Below are 20,072 nucleotides of genomic sequence, written 5' to 3'. Positions count from 1 at the left end.
CGTTACCGTACTCCAGTCTGCTGCTGATGAGTGCGTGTGTGACTGTCTTCCTGGTTTCTGGGGGAATCCATTTGAAGGATTTTTTTAGAGTGTGGAGTGTGTGGAAGCAGGGGAGGTTAGAGCATTGATTTGCTGTGTCATGGAGAGGGAGGGGTCTAGGATGATGCGGAGGTTGCGTGCGTGGTTTGCGGGGGTGGGTGCGGGGCCTAGGGCGGTGGGCCACCAGGAGTCGTCCCATGTGGTTTTGTTGGGGCCGAAGATGATGATCTCGGATTTGTTTGAGTTGAGCTTGAGGTGGTTAGTGGTCATCCAGTTGGCGGTGTCGAGGAGAGCAGTGTGTAGGTTGGTTTTGGCGGTGGTGGGGTTGCGGGTGAGGGAGAGGATGAGTTGGGCGTCATCTGCATAGGAGAGGATAGTGATTCCGTGTGCTCGGAGGATGTTGGCTAGGGGGATCATGTAGATGTTGAAGAGTGTGGGGCTGAGGGAGGACCCTTGGGGAACTCCGCAGGTGATCTTGGTAGTGTTGGAGTGGATGGGTGGAAGGCAGACTCTCTGGGTCCGATCGGTGAGGAAGGAGGTGAGCCAGTCTAAGGCTTTGTGGCAAATTCCTATGTTGTGGAGGCGTGTGCGGAGTTTGTGGTGGCAGACGGTGTCCAAGGCTGCGGAGAGGTCTAGGAGGAGGAGTGCGACGGTCTCGCCTTTGTCGACTTTGGTCCTGATGTCGTCAGTGCATGCGATGAGGGCGGTTTCCGTGCTGTGGTTCTTGCGGAACCCGGATTGTGAGGGGTCAAGAGTGTTGTTTGCTTAGAGGAAGTGGGATAGGCGGGCGTTGACTAATTTCTCTGCAACCTTGGCGGGGAAAGGGAGGAGGGAGATGGGAGATGGGGCGGTAGTTGGAGAGGATCTCCGGGTCACCTTGGTTTTTTTTTTAGGAGAGCGGTGATTTCCACGTGCTTCCAGGGGTCTGGGTAGGTGGCGGAGTCGAAAGAGGAGTTGATTATGTTGTAGAGTATGGGGGCAATGGTTGGGCTGGCTTTGTTGTAGATGCGATGTGGGCAGGGGTCGGAGGGGGAAGCGGAGTGGATGGAGTTCATGGTTTTTTAGGTTTCTTCGTGTGTGGTGGGGATCCAGGTGGAGAGTGTGGTGGGGGGGTCATGAGTGGGGGTTGGGTTGGGTGAGTGAGGGGTGTGTGTGGTATGAAGCTGTTGTGGATGTCCAGGATTTTGTGGAGGAAGTGGTTGGAAAGGGCGTCACATAGGGGCTGTGTGTGTGCGGGGTCTATGTTGCTGGCTTTGGGTTTGGCAAGTTCATTGATGATGGTGAAGAGTTCTTTGCTGTTTTGAGAGTTGTTGTCGAGGCGAGTCTTGTAGTGATCTCTTTTGGCGGTGCGTATGAGTTGGTGATGGGTGCAAATGGTGCTTTTGAGGGTGGAGAAGTTGGTTGTGGAAGGTTCTAGTCACCATATTTTCGCAGCTTGGCGGCATTTGCGCTTGGAGTCTTGGAGTTCAGGGGTGAACCATGGGGCGTTCTTGATGTTGCGGGCGGCGATGTGTTTTATGAGGGGGCTAGTGTGTCTGCGCAGGTGGTGATCCATTTGGAGAGGTTGTGTGCTCCTGTGTTGGGGTTGTTGGCGTGGGGGGGGGGGGTTGTGGGCCAGTTGGGAGTTTAGTCGTTCTGTGGGGATCTTGTCCCACATGCAGTAGGGTGTGGTGTGTTGATGGTAGTGTGTGGGAGCTTTGGCGAAGGAGAAGTGGACGCAGTGGTGGTCAGTCCAGAGGAGTTTGGTGGTGTGGGTGTAGGCTATGTGTTGGCTTGCGGTGAAAATTGCATCAATCGTGTGTCCTGCTGAGTGGGTGGGTGCGGTTACCAGTTGTTTGAGTCCGAGGTTGGTGAGGTTGTCTATGAGGGAGGTAGTGTTGTGGTCTTTTCTAAGTGAAAGTTGAAATCACCGAGGAGGATGTAGTCTGTGGAGGTGAGGGCGTGCGAGCTGATGCGGTCGGTGATGGTGTCCCAGAAGGCGGGGCGTGGTCCTGGTGGTCTGTAGACTAGTGTACGTCTGAGGGTGGAGTTGTTGTTAATGTGGATTAGGAAGTGCATGTGTTCAGTGTTGTCGATAGTGTCTTGAGAGCTGGTGGTGACTTTGATGGCGTCTCTGTGTAGGATGGCGATGCCACCACCTGGCCTGTTGAGGCGGTCTTTGCGTTGGAGTTTGTTTCCCTTGGGGGTGGCGATGGCTATGTCGGGTTCTGAGGAGGGGTTGGTCCAGGTTTCCGTGAGGAAGCCGATGTCAGGTGAGTGTGATGTGATGAGGTCCCAGAGTTCTATGGCATGTTTGTGAAGGGAGCGAGTGTTGAGGAGAAGGCAGTTGAGGTGGTTGTGGTGGGTGGCGTGAGGGTGTTGTTGCGGGGTGTGTTCTGGTTGTGGGCTGGTGTGTGGCGGGGTTGGTTGGTGGGGGCCGGGCGGGTGAGTCTTGCGTTGGGGGTGTTGTGTTTGTTGAAGGTGGGGTCGCTATGGTTGGTGTGTGGTGTGAGGGATGAGGAGCAGGAGAAGTGACAGGTGTGGCAGGTGACGGGGCCATGAGTGTGTGTGGGGCTAGATGGGGTGCATGTGGGGCGGGGGCCTGGGTTGAGAGAGTGGAGGGTGAGGGGGGGAGTAGGTGTGTCTGAGAGGGCCAGGGGGACTGGCGCTGGGCGCGGTCTTGGCCCGAACGGGCTTGCCAGCGGCGCGCGCACTGCGGCTGCCATAAAAAGAGGGGAGGGTGGGAGTGGCAGCTGGGAGGAGGGAGGGCTTGACGAATGAGAGGGCTGGGGGGGTGGGGCCGCAGGGGACGCAGCGGCGGGGAAAACAGGAAAACGAGGAAAACAGAGACGGTGAGGAGGAGGGGGGAGGAGAGGGAGGTGGGGGCCGCAAGGGACGCAGCGGCGGGGAAAACAGGAAAACGAGGAAAACAGAGATGGTGAGGAGGAGGGGGAGGCGGGAGGGGCCTCGGGGAACACAGCAGCGGGGAAAACAGGAAAACAAGGAAAACAGAGACAGTGAGGGGGGGGGAGGCGGGAGGGGACGCAGGGGACGCAGCAGTGGGGAAAACAGGAAAATGAGGAAAACAGAGACGGTGAGGAGGAGGAGGAGGGGGAGGTGGGAGGGGACGCAGGGGACGCAGCGGCGGGGAAAACAGGAAAACGAGGAAAATAGAGACGGTGAGGAGGAGGGGGGAGGTGGGAGGGGCCGCAGGGGACACAGCGGCAGGGAAAACAGGAAAACGAGGAAAACAGAGATGGTGAGGAGGTGCCACGGATGGCGGAGCGGGGAGCGACCTGTCTGCAGAAGCTGTGTAAGACATGAAGAAAGCTATAATAACTATCTTAGATACTGACAATAAGGTTAGAAGACCTGCTGGGTAAAGATTAATGGGACAATATTGGACATATTAATATAGGGTATAGAAAAAGAAGACATGGGAGACACACAACGGACGTGATCTCCACTGGGGATCGATCACATTTCAAGGGAAGAATGTCAAGACAGATGATGAAGAGTTCCATGCTTGCAATGCTTGGGGTCTTCGAGGGAGGTTTAAGAAGTATTACATTTTGAAAAGAAGCCACTATCACCAAAAAGTGGAGCAGTTACAGAAATGCATAATCATTTTTACAAACAAACCATATTATAAAATTTGTAATTATGTTCAGGTGCTGAAAGGGATGACAACAGTCTGCAAACTGGTAGAGAAAAGAGGTTGGGCGTGAAATAGGACATAATCTCTAAGTGATGTGGAAGAGAATGACTGGTAGTGCCTAATATACATACGTTGCACAAATGCAGTACAATGATACAAGGCTTAGGACTACTTTTAACATGCACTCTGAGAGACACAATATAAGGAAACTGCAAGGATGTGAGACTACGTGGGGGATATAGTGTTCAAGGCAAAAGGCCACAGTAAACAAAAACTAATGGCTACTGAAACAAATATGGTGAAACGAGCATCATATATGGATCAAAACATCTAATAAATGCTGACATGACCCCCCTTTCTGCCCACACACTCAAGCAATGGTTTACAGAAGATCAGATAGAAAATATAACAGAACTGTACCTCTAGATGTGTTAACACAATCCGGATGTTTAATCTGAAAACACCATGTCAGCATTTATTAAGGTTATATTATAAGAATTCACCAAAGAAAGATATTATTAGTTCTACGTCGGCTACTCTCCAACAGATAATAGACGAGAGGAAGAAAAAGTGACATACTTTTAATAAACTATAGATGGCTTCCATATATTGGAAACTCAAATACCTAATACGTGGAATGCAGGCACAGGTTTTGAATTATCAGAGACACACTGGAGTGATGACACCAATTTACCAAGACAATTCAAATATCTACACGGGTTACATAAGGCATAAATAAGAAGGTTTGTATTGAGTGGCAAAGTAATCACTGTGTGATAACTGTGTGCCTACCAAATGTAAAATTGAAGTTTACAAATGAATAATGATTACATATAATAAAGACAAGCAATTACTGACTTTCCTAAACCAGCCAAGATTCTGGTTACCAGATTAGTGACCATGTTAGGAATGCAGCCAGACACCCGGCGAAAGAACGTATTTATAATGGACCTTATGCATTGACAAGCAAGGAAAGCCACTGCTGGATGTAGAGAAATTAGCGCCTATGCCAAAGAATCAGTAAACTTTTGTGAAGCATAGAGCTCCAATATTAGATACAGATTCAATGTGAACAATGGGAGCTAGGTAAGGTCATCAATTGGTATCAGTGGTATTTGTATAGTCCAAGTTATCAGAGGAAAATGGGCAGTGGGTGAACCATTACCCTACAATCTGGAAGTGGAAGTGTTGCAAGTGGGTTAAAGAGAGTGTTACTGTATTCTTCACGCAATTAAAAACAGTGACGCGCTGGACAGAAGTTACATTTGTCTTTTTGTGTTGTCTGAATTGTGGCTACTAATTCTGCATCCTTAACGAGAGACAGGCAACTGGTTTCAGCCTGAACCCATTGGTGAACCACTGTAAATGTAAGTGTAAATTATCTAGTCACTCTCAACCACCAACAGGGCATAAGAACCATACAACTTCTAATTTATACATGCACACAGGCAATATCCTTCAAAGTACATAAACCATGAAGAAAGTAATGACTGACAGACCAGCTAATCCTCTCAATATCCTGTCTACTGTAATATTTTATTTAGCTACCAATATTTTATTTATGCAATATCTACTTTCCTGTGTCTGTCCAATCATTTCTCAATTGTTACTGACTTTGTGGACCCATGCATTTGACTTGTTGTAATAGAGACAAAATTCCTTTGTTAATTTTTACATGATCATTTGCTCCTAGAATATTACTGTTCCCCTGCACTAGTCAAACCACAGGGGTATTGTTTGTTTAAATCTCCCACCTTCTCTTTTCCAGACTATAAACCACCTACACATAGGTCTGCTATTTTTCAATCTTGTTATTCTGTACACAGATCACAGTATTTTTTTTAACTGGAAATACTTGTATATAAATGACATGTTAAATCCCACACACAATAAACTGTTACACCCCTGTCACACAACACGTTATGCTGTGCACAATCCCGTCCAGCAGCAAAATAAGCTTATATTATATTTATTTTTTAATTAATGCTTTTTAATACAAAACCAAATGAAAATTGTTTCCTAGGGATGGGAGCAAATACTCATCTCAACAGACACAAAAACTAATTGGCATGAAATATTCCACCTCAAAGGATCCTACCATACCGCCCAACTGCACAAGGCTGAAAGGGCCAATATGGGATGAGGAAAGAGAGAAGGAAGGACACAATACAAAGCACGTCTTAAAACAGCCTTCAAAACCCGAGACCTACAAAGCACAAATCAAACTTGCAGCCCATTTCAACTGAATGTAGAGGACTGCAAATGAAATAGAGAAAATGCTCACATTTGCTCTTGGGCTTAGGTTTGGCTCCTTGAGTCTTCTTTCCTGTGAGGGCAGCAAGCTCTTCTTCAAGGTCCCCATCATCAACATCATCATCATCCATGCCCTGCATCATTTCTTCAGGATTGAAATCGACAAACAGCCCCAACTATGTGCAAAGTCAACACAACAAAAACACTCTGTAAAATCAAGAAAATGGTGCATGCTGGAAGAACACCAATCAAAACAAGCATTTGCAATCCAATGGGTCTCACGTTTGCTTGAGTTAGAGCTATTGGTGCTGTGAATTCCTAACTGGATTTTTCTTGCCACATAAATTGAAAATGAAAAGTAAAACAGTTGACGTAAGCAAGCCGTTTCAAAGAGCCACAGCCATGAGCATGAGCGCGAAGGAGAGACTCAAAGAAAAAAGAAGTTCACTCACAGTCAAAAGTATTGGCAAATGTGTAACTATCCATGTAACAGGGTCGATGGCCAAGGTGGTACCAAAACTGCCCCAAGGAGTTACAAACTTAAAGCATTTACCAATGATGACAAAAGATTTTTGAAAGGCAAATCCAAGAACGAGTGATAGTGATGGGCATGTGGTGGGCGTGGTTAAAAGCCCACAGATAGATTACAATGCGCTCTCTGCCTAAAAACAGTAGGTCAAGCAATACTATATTGGGCTTCCCTTAAGGGAGAACATTCTATACATTTCCTCTAAAATAGCTCCCAATTAAACAGACACATACTAAAAAAAAGTAATAAATAGTTCTTCCTGGTAATCACACAGTCACTCTAGAATGTAACCATTAAAACACCAAATTGCTTCTTAGAATCTAAAATGAACAAAGCATAGCATGAATTAGAGTATAAAGCATCCTGCCAATGTTAGGACTAGCCTGACTGCCTTTTTAGGCAATGTAATTTTGGACCCTATTCGCAAAGGTATTTGTGCACCTAGTAAAAAGTTATCAAGTGTAATAAACAAATATTACTATTTTCAAGGGAAAAAATAAAAGCAGACAAGCAAAAATAGTGGGATTTTGTTCTTCTTGTCACAAGGACTGTCCACCAGTTTGGACTAATGTCCATGATAGGAAGCCTGCTAATCTGTTGAAAGGAGAAGGATTAAATGCTTTCTAAGGCAAATCACCTCCCAAGGTGTGTTTTGACCACTGACTCCATGTTGTACTTAGCTTAGCAGCATACCGTCGCATTAGTGACCACCAACTTCATTCTGCCTATTGACTTTATTTTAGCATTAGACATACAATGGTGTTGGTGGCCACATGTGGTTGTATCAGGGTTAACATTTGCATCAGGGCAGTTTCAGCCTTTTGTAATGGTCTGTTATTCAGAATCTGGAGGGCTTCAGTTAAATTCTCACTCCAGTTTTTCAAAGTCCCATCAGATAAAGTTTAGTCCCAAACCCCAGGTACACCTCTGTTCTTCTCCGCTTTTGCCACCTGCTCCAATCCACATATTGTCCCTGGATAGTTACATGCAACACAATGTCTCCTTCCTGCAATGTCTACAAGACCAAAGCCTTTTGAAATGTTTCTTTTGCCAAATCAAAAGTACCCTGCTGCACTTCACCCCATTCAAACTCATGTTTTTTTCTTGTCACTTTGTACCAAAGGGTTATGCTTTTACTCAGATGAGGGTCATGCTTTCTCCAAAAATCGAACAATCTCATGAATCGCGGTGTCTCTTGCTTAGTGCGAGAAGTAACAAACGCCAAAATCTTTTGTTTTACCTGTAGCAAAATCTCTCTATGTCCTGGCCACATTTTACTCTGCAAAAACTCTGTGAATATATCGTTAACATCCTTACCGTCTTGCTGGATGTAATCTTTTAAAGAATGCATTTCAACTCCTGCCAAAAACTGTGGGCTACTCTGCATTTTTCATCTAAATATTGGCTGCGCACGAACTACGTTCTGCTCATGTAAAATAAAGTCAATAGGCGTAGTCATTAGTGAAGCAAAACACAAGGTTAGTGAAAAACCTAAATGCCACAAGTGGGTATTCACAAAGATTGTGCAAGCATCTTCCCACCCTGAAAATGTTCAAAGATCTGCTTCTGAAAATGGCAGGTGTAAATGTATTTTCACAGTGGAAATTCAGAGGGACAACCAAAAAATGATGGGTAGAAGGATAGAGGAAGGAATTTTCTTGTGAAGAAACAAAGAAGAAGAAAAAAGGTTACAAAATGCAAATGCATTTCAGCGTCTCATTTCTACAATGTCCCCCTGTAGATTTCTGCATGCATAAATGTTTACACATGCCATTATTAGAAATATGTAGCTACTGCAGATTGACAGTAGTATTTCCAGAATTGTTTCTGGATTCCATGAAAGTCTAAAATGTACTCAAATTGTAGGCATACTGACATATGAATACATTTCTGATCTTTATCCTGGAAGCTTTGAAACTGAGGTCCACAGTGATCATAGCAATAGGGCTCAAAGAATAAAGAATGTTCCACCAACATGAGAGGATTGCACTTATCATCATGCTTCATCAGTAACACTACCCTCTTCTTTAGTCTAGAACTATCTTGGCTCATAAGCATGCCAGAAAGGAATTTCATACACTAAACTAAAGTTCTTATTTGAGGGTGAATTTTGGACTCAAGTTAGGAATTAACTTGACATGATTCCATGTGGTGCAAATATTTTCAATTTTTTATATTAGCCTACATAATAAATGTAAATAACAACAAAGCAGGGTTGTATTTTTTTGCTAAAACAAAGTTATGCATTACAACTCCATAGCTTCATATTTTTGTACTATTAGCTTAGTTTAGTTTGCAGTACAAGCCTCTTGCAAGGTGGATTGCGTTCATCATATTTCTTCATTTATTATTTCTTGCCTGAATCTATCTTAATATTAATATTCCCAACTTTCGGTCTGTCAGTTTCACATATATCTTTATTTCCACCTTATTCAAAGATATGCCCTGGTAGACTCTTATCCTACATGGGAAAAGGACATACTATATATGTTAAATAAGCCTTAAAGATATCTGATGTTCACAATCTTCCAATGGACACTTTGGAGGATCTTTATGGCATCCTTATACTAAAGCTGCAACTTCTCTAAATTTCTCTAAAATTGACCGTATGTCCAGTAACGCTTCTGAAATATTTTATACTATTGATGGAAACCGCACATTGTATAAGTGCTTTTAAAATGATTTCGTGGGTAATTAAAAGTCTGATGTTACTTAAGTGCACTAGTATTAGTAGAAATGTTTAATTTTCAAAAGGAAAAACAACCTGAAAATTCAGCAGATATAATTTAGGGATTCAAATATCCCAGGGAAGACAGCTCGTCATCTGTATTTACCAGGTAGCTATCCAGTTGGTGATCTATGAAAGCAGAGGAGTGTAATACTTGTCCTGAATTCCAGCGAACTGAGCCAGTTTTTTCTAGGTGGCTTCAGAGGTGTTCTCTCTCGAGAACATTTTGTAAAAAAAAATGGAGTCAAATAGTGCATTTTAAAGTACAATTTTCACCTAAATTTGCCCAAAAGCCATAACACTTTGTAAGGGCTGCCAATGAATGTTCGCATCTTTTCACTGTGTGCCAAGGCAGTGACGCTAAAGGTACACCTAGAACTGACACTTTTGTTTTTTTTAAAAGGAACATGCTGACGGTGTCATAATATGTCCAAAATGCCCTCTGTTGTGCCAGAGCCAACACAGACACAATACATGCCTATTTTAGCATAAGAGCTCACTTGTGGCATGTATGCCCAATATACCATGGGTAGGTGCTTATGCCAAAAAATTATATGTACTATGCCAGAGCTATAATTTTACCATTCATGAGTGACATGTATTTAAAAAATTACATTTAGTATGTCAGGGCCAGCTGTTGTCATGTTTGTCACCTCCCATATACCATGGTTTTTCCTCATATGCCAAGAACTATCTCTAGCACCCTAGTGTCAGCATTTTGCCTGTGTGTAAGGTTAAAAAACATTACTGCAAGTATGGCAGTGACAGTGTTTCGCTATGGACACCTCTGTAAGCAAAGAAGAAGTTACTTGCAGGGTCAACAGGAGACTAACTAGCAAAACAGCACATTCTCACTCATGCAGGCTCACTTACATTCACTCTCTCATTCTCACTCACTCATTCTTGCTCATTAGGTTATGTTATGTTGAGCTATGTTATGCTGATTTGTGGAGCACATGATCACCAAGGAGGGTATCCTGGTGCTGAGCAGATGTAAGCCTGGCCAAACTAGGGCCTAATGGGATTACTAAAAAAAATGGTCTTTAGGTTCTTTCGGAATTCAAGAAGGGATGAGGAGGCTCTTATGTGTAGCGACAGGTTGTTGCACACTTTAAGAGCACTGTAAGAGAAGGCTCGCCCACTGGATCCTGTTTTCCATATGCGTGGGATGTGTGGAAGTAGGAGTTCAGACGAGCAAAAGGTGTCTGAAAGGTTTCTGAAGCCAGATGCAACTACTGAGGTATGCTGCGCCAGTGTCATGTAATGCCTTAAAATTGTGGGTTAGGTCTGTGAATTGTGCTCGTTTGTGTATGGGAAGCCTGTGGAGCTCCTTAAGGTGTTATGCGAGTACAGCATGAGAGGTTGAGAGTGATTTTATAGTGCAGCTTGCTTGAGACCAGGGCATTTGTGACGGTTTTCTGGGTGCTGATTGGGCCATGTAAATAACTTCCTCAGCATCTTCAAGGTCTGGAAGCATGAGGCGTTGACTTGGGCAGTAATGTTGAGTTTGCTGTTGATGACATTCCTGAGCTTCTTGCCGTGGATGGTGGGGGTGGGTTCAGTCATAGCTCTGTTGCCCACTAGCTGGAGTCCCCGGGTGAAGTGCTCTTCTCGAAGATCACAATAGATATTTTGTCTGTGTTCAGTTTTAGACATCTGGTCTTCACTCACTGGGTGATTTCAGTCATGCAGGCACTGAACTTGATCCGGATACTGGACGTATTGTCCGTGAGGGAGAAAATGAGTTGAGAGTCATCAGCGTAGGAGAGCACTTTCATGATGTGAGAGCGGGTGATGCTGCTGGCTACAGGGATCATGTATGTGTTGAGGAGAGTCAAGCTCAGGAAAGATCTTTGCAGAACTCAGCAGATGAGGTCATTGGCGTTAGAGGGGCAGGGTTGACTGACTGGGTCCTTCCAGTTAGGATGGTGCAGATCCATCGTAGTGTGTGTCCTTGGATTCCAATGTTGTCTAAGTGTTGCATGAGGATGGAGTGGGAGATCTTATAAAAAACTGAAAAGAGGTTCAGGTAGAAGAGGGCTATTGTATCTCCTCTTTCAGAAACATGCAGATGTCATCAGTGGAGGTGATGAGGGCAGTTTCCGTGCTGTGGTTGGTTCTGAAACCAGACTGAGTGGTGTCAAGGAGATGGTGGTCATTGAGGTATTTTCTGAGGCATCACCTGATGTCCTTGGCAGGGACTGGTAGCAGGAAGATTGGTGTGTAGTTGATGAATCAGCGGAGAGATGCTTCAGCAAAGCTAGGTCAATTCACTCACCGTTCTCATTTACTCTCACTCAATTGCACTCACTCTCACTCAGTTCCACTTATTCTCACATTTTCATTCATACTCACTCACCTGCACTCTATATTCTCTCATTCTCACTCAAGCTCACATTCACTCATCCTCAAGCAGTTTCATTCATTTTCATTCACTTTGACTCACTCATTCTAACAGTACACTCACTGTCACTCCCTCTACACTCAGTCACTGCCACTCACTGTCACACATTCATCCTCACTCACTTGCACTCACTTTTACTCAGTTGTGTATTCATCTTCACACACTCATTTATTCATTCGCTCTTATTCTGGCACTCACTCTTAATTTCACTCATACACATGCTTCACACTAACAACCTCTCACATACTCACTCACCCACACACAGGTAACATCTCAAAGTATTTGTTTTCACTTACCTCACTATCTGGGCATGTCCTGTTTCAGGTCCTGGGGTTCCATTGACCCTCTGGACAGACACACTACTCCTCTCCTCTCCACTCACACAATATGAACAGTGAAACAGAAAGCTGGAACCTGTGCAGGCACAGCTTTCAGCCTCCTGCTTTTTCACCCCACCTTTCCCCAAATCTACAACAAGCTGGGAAAGGGAGGAGTGAAAGGCTGATTGGCATGTAGCCACAGGCATTTCAGAACTTGAGGCTTACATGACTGGGCCTTCCTTGCAGTAACATCTGTGAGATGGCTGGGGTGGGAACACTGAAGATTGACCACGGCTGGTGAAGTCCCAGGACTGGCCTCAGAGATATGCCAGATCTCAGTGCCTCTCCACCTGTAATATGCTAGAGAGTCACTGCTAAATATAGCCCCCAGCACTTTAGACATACGCCCTACACTACTCAGGGCTACAAGCCAATTAGCCTGTCACCTGACATTTTTTCAACTCGCCAATCAGCCTGTAACCCTTCAATTTCCCAACTCAATACAGAGTGGGGTGAAAAAGCAAGAGTCTGAAAGCTGGAATCTATGACTGTGCAGGTTCAAACTTCCAGTTTTATGTTTCTTGAGGACAGAAAGCACTGTGTGCCTGCCCTTCATATCAGTGAATGCAAGTTAAGTAAAAAAATGTTTTACAATGTCATGTATTTGAAAGAGTAAGTGTGTGTGTGTGAAAGTGAGTGGCAAGTGAAGTAAGAAGATGAGTGAGGAAGAGTGCAACTGAGTGAGTGGGAATAAAAGAGTGAAAGTAAGCATAAGTGGGAGTAAGTGTGGGTGCAAGGAAGGGAGAATGAGTGAGGGAATGTGACTAAGTGAGAATGAGAGTCAATGAGAATGAGTGTCAGTGAGTGTAACTGGGTGAGAATGAGAGTGACTGAGAATTAGTGAGTGTAACTGTAAATAGAAATGAGTAGGCCATAGTTAGTGAGAGCGAGTGAGAATAAGAATGAGAGCAGGTGAGCATGAGTGAGAAAGAATAAGTTACAGTGATTGTGAAAGTCTAAATGAATGAGCAAGTTATAGTATGACTAAGTGCAAGTGAGAGTGAATGGGAGTGACTAGGTGTGAATGAATGAGACGAAGTTACAATGAGAGAATGAGTGCAAGTAAGACAGAATGAGTGAGAGAAGAGTGAACTAGTGAGAGTGAATGTAAGTCAGAGTCAATCAAGATGAATGATTGAAAATGAGCATGAGTGAGTGGGAATATGGTGTTAAGCTTGAGAGACTGCTGCTGGCCCTGACGTATGAAAGGTAAATCTTGGCTTACAGAACACCCATTGCATAATGTTGTTCCAACCATACTGAAGACAATTCCTAGCATTACCACTGTGACAAAACAATAGCATTATCATAATAAAGGGTATACTTGGCATATGCAACACACATGGTCAAATGCCGGTGCAGACGTACTGGCAGTAATTCTGGGTATAGAGCAGGAACTTGTGGCAAAATACAGACACTGGCACACTAAAGATAATTCTTGGCTTACAAGGCGCCAATGGAAAATGCTGATACTGGCATACTTGAGAAACTTTTAGCATAATGCAGGGCAACCATGATGTTTGGAAGAGGGCGATCATGACAAACTGCAAGCGTTGACATATTAGAGATAATTTTTGACATAAGGTTAACCAATGGTAGATAAACAGCATCAATGGCAAAATGCTAGGACTGCCTTTATCATTTTTGGCACATGGAGGCATCCATGACATATGGGGGTCGTCCATGCCAAAATGATAAATGTGACAAAATCGAAATCACTGTTAACATACAGGGCACTCATTTTGAAAAAAAAAACTGGGTCAACGCCTGAGAAGAGTCAGGCTTTATTGGCTTGGCATATAATCAAAGGAATTGAATGACTGCCCTTTAATAGCCTATGGCTTTCTGGCAAAAATATTTAAGAAAAATTCTTTAAAATGTACACATTGACCCTACTTCTTTCGAAATATTCTCAGGGAACACTCTGAGAAGTCAGGCACACTTGCTGGAATTTGTGACAAACATTACACCCCACCCCTCACTTTCAAAGATCACCATCCGCCACTGCTGACCTGAACCTTATTTCCATTGACTGCCATCTGCCCTTGGCTCCCTCATTAGCACCTTCTTAGCATCAGTGTTTCAGGTCCCTAGTGTGTACTTGTATGACATCTATGTCCACCTCCGACTACTACTGGGCTATATCTGCTTGATGGAACAGCCCCTCTGCTTCTGTATTTGTTTAACATCCATATCCCACGGCTCCTTGGTTGATATTGTCTGTAATAAGCTGCCACCTGTCTACTTAACTTAATATACCCTACTTAGCAACTTTCGCTCTCTAGTCCGTAACAGTTTTGCAGCTAATGTCACGAGTCCATTGGTGTGCACCAAGGTTACATCAGGGGTCCTCTGTCCATCAGTATATGCTAACTATGTAATTATAGCCTTCTGCACTGGGTCAGGTTTGCTTGTAAAGTGCTACTTTCCCCTTTCAGTGTGCAGGCAATGCATTTCAGGTCCTCTGCCATTTTGTCTTACCCTACTTAGCACCCACAAGTCCTGGCTTGATATTTCTGCCCTTCTGCTCCTTTTTCTGTAATTAGTCGACATCCATAACACCTTGCCCCATGATATGCCAGGTTTGCATTTGTGATCCTCTCCCACAAGGTCTGTACCTGCTTAGCAGCTGCAGCTCCCTTGCCCTTGGCTCCCTGTGGACTCTTCTTGATAGGTTTTCGGCCCAGCATCTCTGCTCAGGAATGCTCTTCGGTCGCAACACCTGCTTTGTAAGCCCACAACCCTAAATATGAATTAACACTTTTATACTAGAGGGTTACAAATTCACAGAAAAACATTCCTCTTCGTTTAAAAACAACATTGCACAGTAGAGGAAACAAAAGTTTGGAAAGCAGATTGGAGAACTGAATAATCAAGTCAATGCCCACTTTGGTTAATAAAGAATTGATTACACAGACCTGACCTTCTCAGCAGCATAATCTGCTCCAGGGAAGAGCATATTGAATAACTAGTGCTGTTCTATATGTGTAGAACAGGGTACTCGAACCTTTGGGGTAATAAGAGATACCTATGTTCAATAAATCATTGTGAGCACCTAATCTTATTAGTGTCGTAATAATGACCACATCAGGTCAAATTGTAGAATTATTAGCCATTATCACGCAGGGTTATTTGAAGTAATGTAAAAAGGCTTTCTAAATTTGGAATGCCTCTACATTGGTAATACAAAACAGCCACAGCTGCAGTGCCCCGGCACAGAATTAATCATAATAGTAATAATAATAATAAGTCGCCCCTCATGATTTATCACTCAGAAATCAACTTTAAATATATTTTTGGAAATCCAGCCCATTTTCTCCAAACATCAGCTCATGGGTTCTAAAAATATACACATTTTTGTAATGAACATATAATTGTGTCATAATGTAATAATTCAACCAAGAAAAAGTTTCTTATTTAGTATGCTGAGATGAGCACAGGAGAACTCTTACAGGTAGCTGGAGAGCTACCAGTAGCTCACAAGCTACTCGTTGGAGAAGCCTGGTTTAGAAGAAGGGGGTGTGCATATGGGAAAAGGAGCTGAGATTTCCCTATTTAACCAGGGCTGAACCGAAATCAGAAAGTTCTTTGCTAAGGAGGCTATGGCTGTAAATGTGCGAGGGGGCAAGGGCATTTGGTCCATATGAGGAGGCGCAGTCTCGGTACAATTACTGTGATTCTCTTGTGACCGTCGTACCACGTGACTGCGAAAATAACACATGTATCCTAGAGCTCAGAGCAGTAGGACTGGGTTGGCAGAAAGAGGTACAGCCCATGAATGGAAAATGAAGCGATGTAGGGGAGACAGAATCGATGCGCAAGGTGCATGTTAAGTAGTGAGAAAGGGCGGTACCGGGTCTTGCGGGAGTGAGAGTGCAGTGAGGTGGGGGCTCGAAGTCTGCGGGCTAGAAGGTGGGAGCTGAGCTGGTCAGTGGAGGCAGTCAGGGGTAGTGTTATCCGGTCTGTGGGCAGCACAGCGGGGGCTGAGTAGCAGGGAAGAACCCCCTCCCTCTCACCCCGGAACCCACAGCAACAGGATGGGTGACAGCAGATTTGCTTACTCTACCTTCTGCAGCGCCAGGCCCTTTACACTGCAGTTCCGACTGCGGAAGGCAACAGGAAGCAGGGTAAGCTCCAGTCAAGGCAGATAGCAACACCTGAAAGCCTCACCGCCCAGTCTCAACCTGTCAGACAGTTTCAGCCACGTGACATGTCACTGCCACGCGAAGTGCGCAGGCGCAGGAGACGCTGATCGCAACGGAGGCGGAGTCGTTGATCACACAACCGCGAAGCGTGAGAGGCGCCGCTGACGTCAGATGAAAACAATGTGTATGGAGGGGAGTTGTTAACCTACTTTCCTTTCAGTCTCTTTTCCCATATGTGTGCTACCGTCATAGCCGATTTATCTTCACCAATAACGCCTTCTCGCTTATGGCTGTGCTCTAGCACTGAGTCTGTCCTCTGTTTATCAGCTGGCACGGATACCTCGAATTTTCAGTTTTCTTAGAAGTGAAGTCATCGGCAGATTTCGGATTTCCCCTTGTTGCGATGAGACGACCCACCTCCTGGGGAGCCGCCTTGCACTTTTGCCTTGATTAAATTACTTTGATGAAGTTACTTTCGACGTATCTGAGACCTGCATTATTACGTTTTGTAATTAATGGACAATTACCTGTAATCGTCATTACTCCCAAATTAGAGACTTCCCTTTCCTAGTCCTTACCCTATTAGAAAGCCCCTCCCACCACATTAATCTTCAATATAACTATCATCTTTTCCTTCCTCCAACATGGCCACACACCCCTTCCTAACATATGACAAAAAAGCAGGTAGTATATGGAACTCATATCATGTATTTCCAAGATATAACGAGAAGGTGATAATCCACACAGGATGGGAAACCTGGACTGTTGCGGGGAAGCCTAGGACTCCGGAGTAATGAATATTAACTGTAAGTAAACGCCCATTTCACCATACTAACAGCTGTAATGACTCATAAAAGCATGAGTCACCTCATTACAAACTTCTAGCTCCGAAGCATCTTTCAAAGCCGGCCAAAAAGCCACGCTACCTTTTGCCTATCTCCCCGCGATGCACTTAGTAGCAACTCCCTGTGCTCATGAGCTGAAATGCTGGCTAGTTTTAACCACCTAATCAAGGTGCCCTGAGGAGTTTAACCCTTCACCTGCTAATAGTCAACCTTCCTGAATGATTCAGTTCTAGATAAATAGATTGGCAATACCCTTCTGATATCCAGAGTGTTTAATACTTGCTGCTTAACCAGACCCGGAGATGAACAGAGTACAGGCAAAATGAAATCTTTAGAACAATGAAATGTTGATGGAATCGTAGGGACAAAATGGAGACCGGGCCGAAGAGCCACTTTGCCAGGAAAACACTGAAATGGTTCTGCACAGAAGAGCTCACAGTTCCTTATAAGTAAGAAACTTTAAATCAACCTATCCTAGCTGCAGAAAAAGGTGATCCCTATTATGCATGCAAAACTGTAGTAGTGAAATCGTTGAATGAGATACAGAGCCAAAGCGCCGAAGTAAGTACTATTCCTCCTTTATTAAGAACGCCAGTACAGTAAAGGGAACAGGTCTGTACAGCTGTGCGTCCTGGCTCAACTGACTCCAAGAGAATTCCAACGTCGTGGACATTGGAACTCCCTCGCGTCACTAGCCATACATTCCATCAAGGAATGTGCTTACACACACAACACATCTTCTTTCCTTATCTTAAAATAAATAACTAAATGATAAACAAAATAAAGAACAAGAACAAAACAATTCAAAGCTAAAATATAAAGATGAAGAAGTTCCCTGAAATATAGAGATGAAGGATTACCCTTCAAGTATATGTCCTAACACATAATCCTTCAGCCAACCCGGACGTGTCACCTTCCTCTTCTCCACACGCATAGCATCTTCCACATCAAACTCAGAATCGCTACCTTCACACGTTACACAACATCCACCTTCATCATAGTCGGAACTATGTTGGGACGCGAGCAAAAGGCAATCACCCTCTCCGGAAATCCTAACATCTTGTAACTCATCTTCTAACCAATCAGATCTTCCTTTCTCAATCTTAAGACCAACATCTTCCCGCACAATATGCTCCTTATTGTGAATCAAGGCAATGCGTTTGAGATTCCAAACCTTTCCATCACTCAGTCTAACAGCATTATGCAACACTTCCATCACTTGTTCTGGTTCAAAATATTGACTTTCATTCTTGTTAACTCTATAAGGTTTCTTAACCCGTACCCAATCACCGACAGCAATCTTTACAGGTTTCACATGTTGAGATTGGTCATAGTACGACTTTTTTTTTTTTCCGATTTGTCCAAGTTATCCCTCACCGATTCCACAGACCAATGCTCCACACCCACATCACACAACCACGCAGGATTATGCTTACCCCTGGGTTTCCTACCTCTCATAATGACAAAAGGACTCAATCCAGTAGTTAGATTTTCAGTAATTCTGTACGCCCACAACGCTTTGAATACAGCCGTGTGCCAATCGCATTTACTCATAGAGCTTTGAATAACATTTTTGATGACCCTATTAAATCCCTCCACAGTACCATTGCCACTGGGATTGTACAAAGACGTAGTTTTGTGTTTAATTCCCACTCTTTCAAAATACATTCTAGCAGCATCTGAAACAAATTGCACACCGTTATCACTTAACAACTTCACTGGAATACCTTCAGATAAAAATACCTTATCCATAAACTCTAGCACATTCGCAGTGTCCGCTCTTTCTATTATACCGATTTCAGGCCATTTAGAAAATAGATCTATAAGAACAATTACATATTCTTGCTCATCCCCTACAGGACCAAACAAATCTTCAGCAACACACTCCCAAGGTTGTTTAGGCAAGAGAACTTGTTCCATGGGTGGTCTCAAGGTACACAAGCTTTTGTCCGCTGATGAACACACTTTACAGGATCTTACAAACCTTTCCACTGTTTTGTCCATTCCCGGCCACCAAAATAAATCCTTAACAAGTGATTTGGTACGAACAATGCCAAAATGGCCTTCATGGCGCAAATTCAAAACAACATCCCTCATACCACACAGTGGAATAATTTTACACCCCCTCAAGATGACACTTCCTTCTATGGATAGTTCATGTCTAACCTCCCAAAAGTGCTTATTCTGCTCTATAAGTTGGTCCTTCCTAGGCCAACCTTCCAAAATGAACTTCCATACCATTTTCAAATCAGGATCCTTATCCATCTCATTACCCCAAGATTCCTTATCAAGAGAAGAACTACCAGCATCATGTATTAGAGCAATGCTATAATCCTCCCAAGGATCAGACACACAACTTTCCAACGGGCCTGGCAACCTTGATAAACAATCTGCCATCAAATTGTTTCTCCCAGGAACGTACACAATGCGGTATATGAAATCTTTCATACGCATGGACAATCTCAAAATTCTAGGCAGAAGCCAAAACACTACCTTCTGATGTAAGTAGCTTAATCAAAGGTTTGTGATCACATTGAATAGTGATGTTCTTACCCCAAATAAATGTACGAAAGTGTTCCAAAGCCCAAGCACATGCTAAAGCCTCCTTTTCGATAACGGAGTACTTCTCAGAAGGTGATAATGATCTGGAAGCAAACAATATTATCCTCTCCCTTCCATCTATATCTTTCTGAGATAAAACTGCACCTAATCCCTTATTGCTAGCATCAGTAGTTATCACGGTATCCAGTTCAGGGTCAAAACTTTCTAAATTCGCAACTTTGCTAAAATATTCTTTAATATTTTCAAATTCCTGCTCACATACATCACTCCAAATAAAATGAGCATTCTTTTTAAGAAGAAGTCTCAAATTATAAACCTTTTCAGCAAAATTCGGGGCGAATTTTGCACAAAATTCTGCCATCCCTAAAAATGATCTTACTTCCTCCTTAGTAGTGGGGGTCGCTGCACTAACAATGGCGCTAACCAACGACGCCTTTGGTTTCACTCCATCACCACTGATTTCATGCCCCAAATACTCCACACTTCTCCTGGCAAACTTGCACTTGCTCAATTCTACCGTCAAACCCTTACTCTCCAACACCCCTAAAAC

At 43.9% G+C, this 20,072-nt stretch overlaps 1 protein-coding gene across 1 annotated transcript in view; it reads right to left on the bottom strand.

Annotated features, from left to right (window-relative positions):
- The window catches only part of CC2D1B (coiled-coil and C2 domain containing 1B), a 637,449-nt gene extending 621,254 nt beyond the window's left edge, over positions 1-16,195 (bottom strand). Inside the window, exons 1-3 of the mRNA XM_069232670.1 lie at positions 16,037-16,195; positions 14,589-14,713; positions 5,961-6,105 (exon numbers count right to left, since the gene is read on the bottom strand). Coding sequence (XP_069088771.1) covers positions 5,961-6,105; positions 14,589-14,660 — 217 coding nt within the window. The 5' untranslated portion in view covers positions 14,661-14,713; positions 16,037-16,195. The remainder of the gene's footprint in view (positions 1-5,960; positions 6,106-14,588; positions 14,714-16,036) is intronic.
- Positions 16,196-20,072: the final 3,877 nt, after the last annotated feature.

This window comes from Pleurodeles waltl, chromosome 4_2 (genome assembly GCF_031143425.1).
Source record: "Pleurodeles waltl isolate 20211129_DDA chromosome 4_2, aPleWal1.hap1.20221129, whole genome shotgun sequence".
NCBI classification, from domain to species: domain Eukaryota; kingdom Metazoa; phylum Chordata; class Amphibia; order Caudata; family Salamandridae; genus Pleurodeles; species Pleurodeles waltl.
This window is presented reverse-complemented; position numbering and strand designations above follow the sequence as displayed.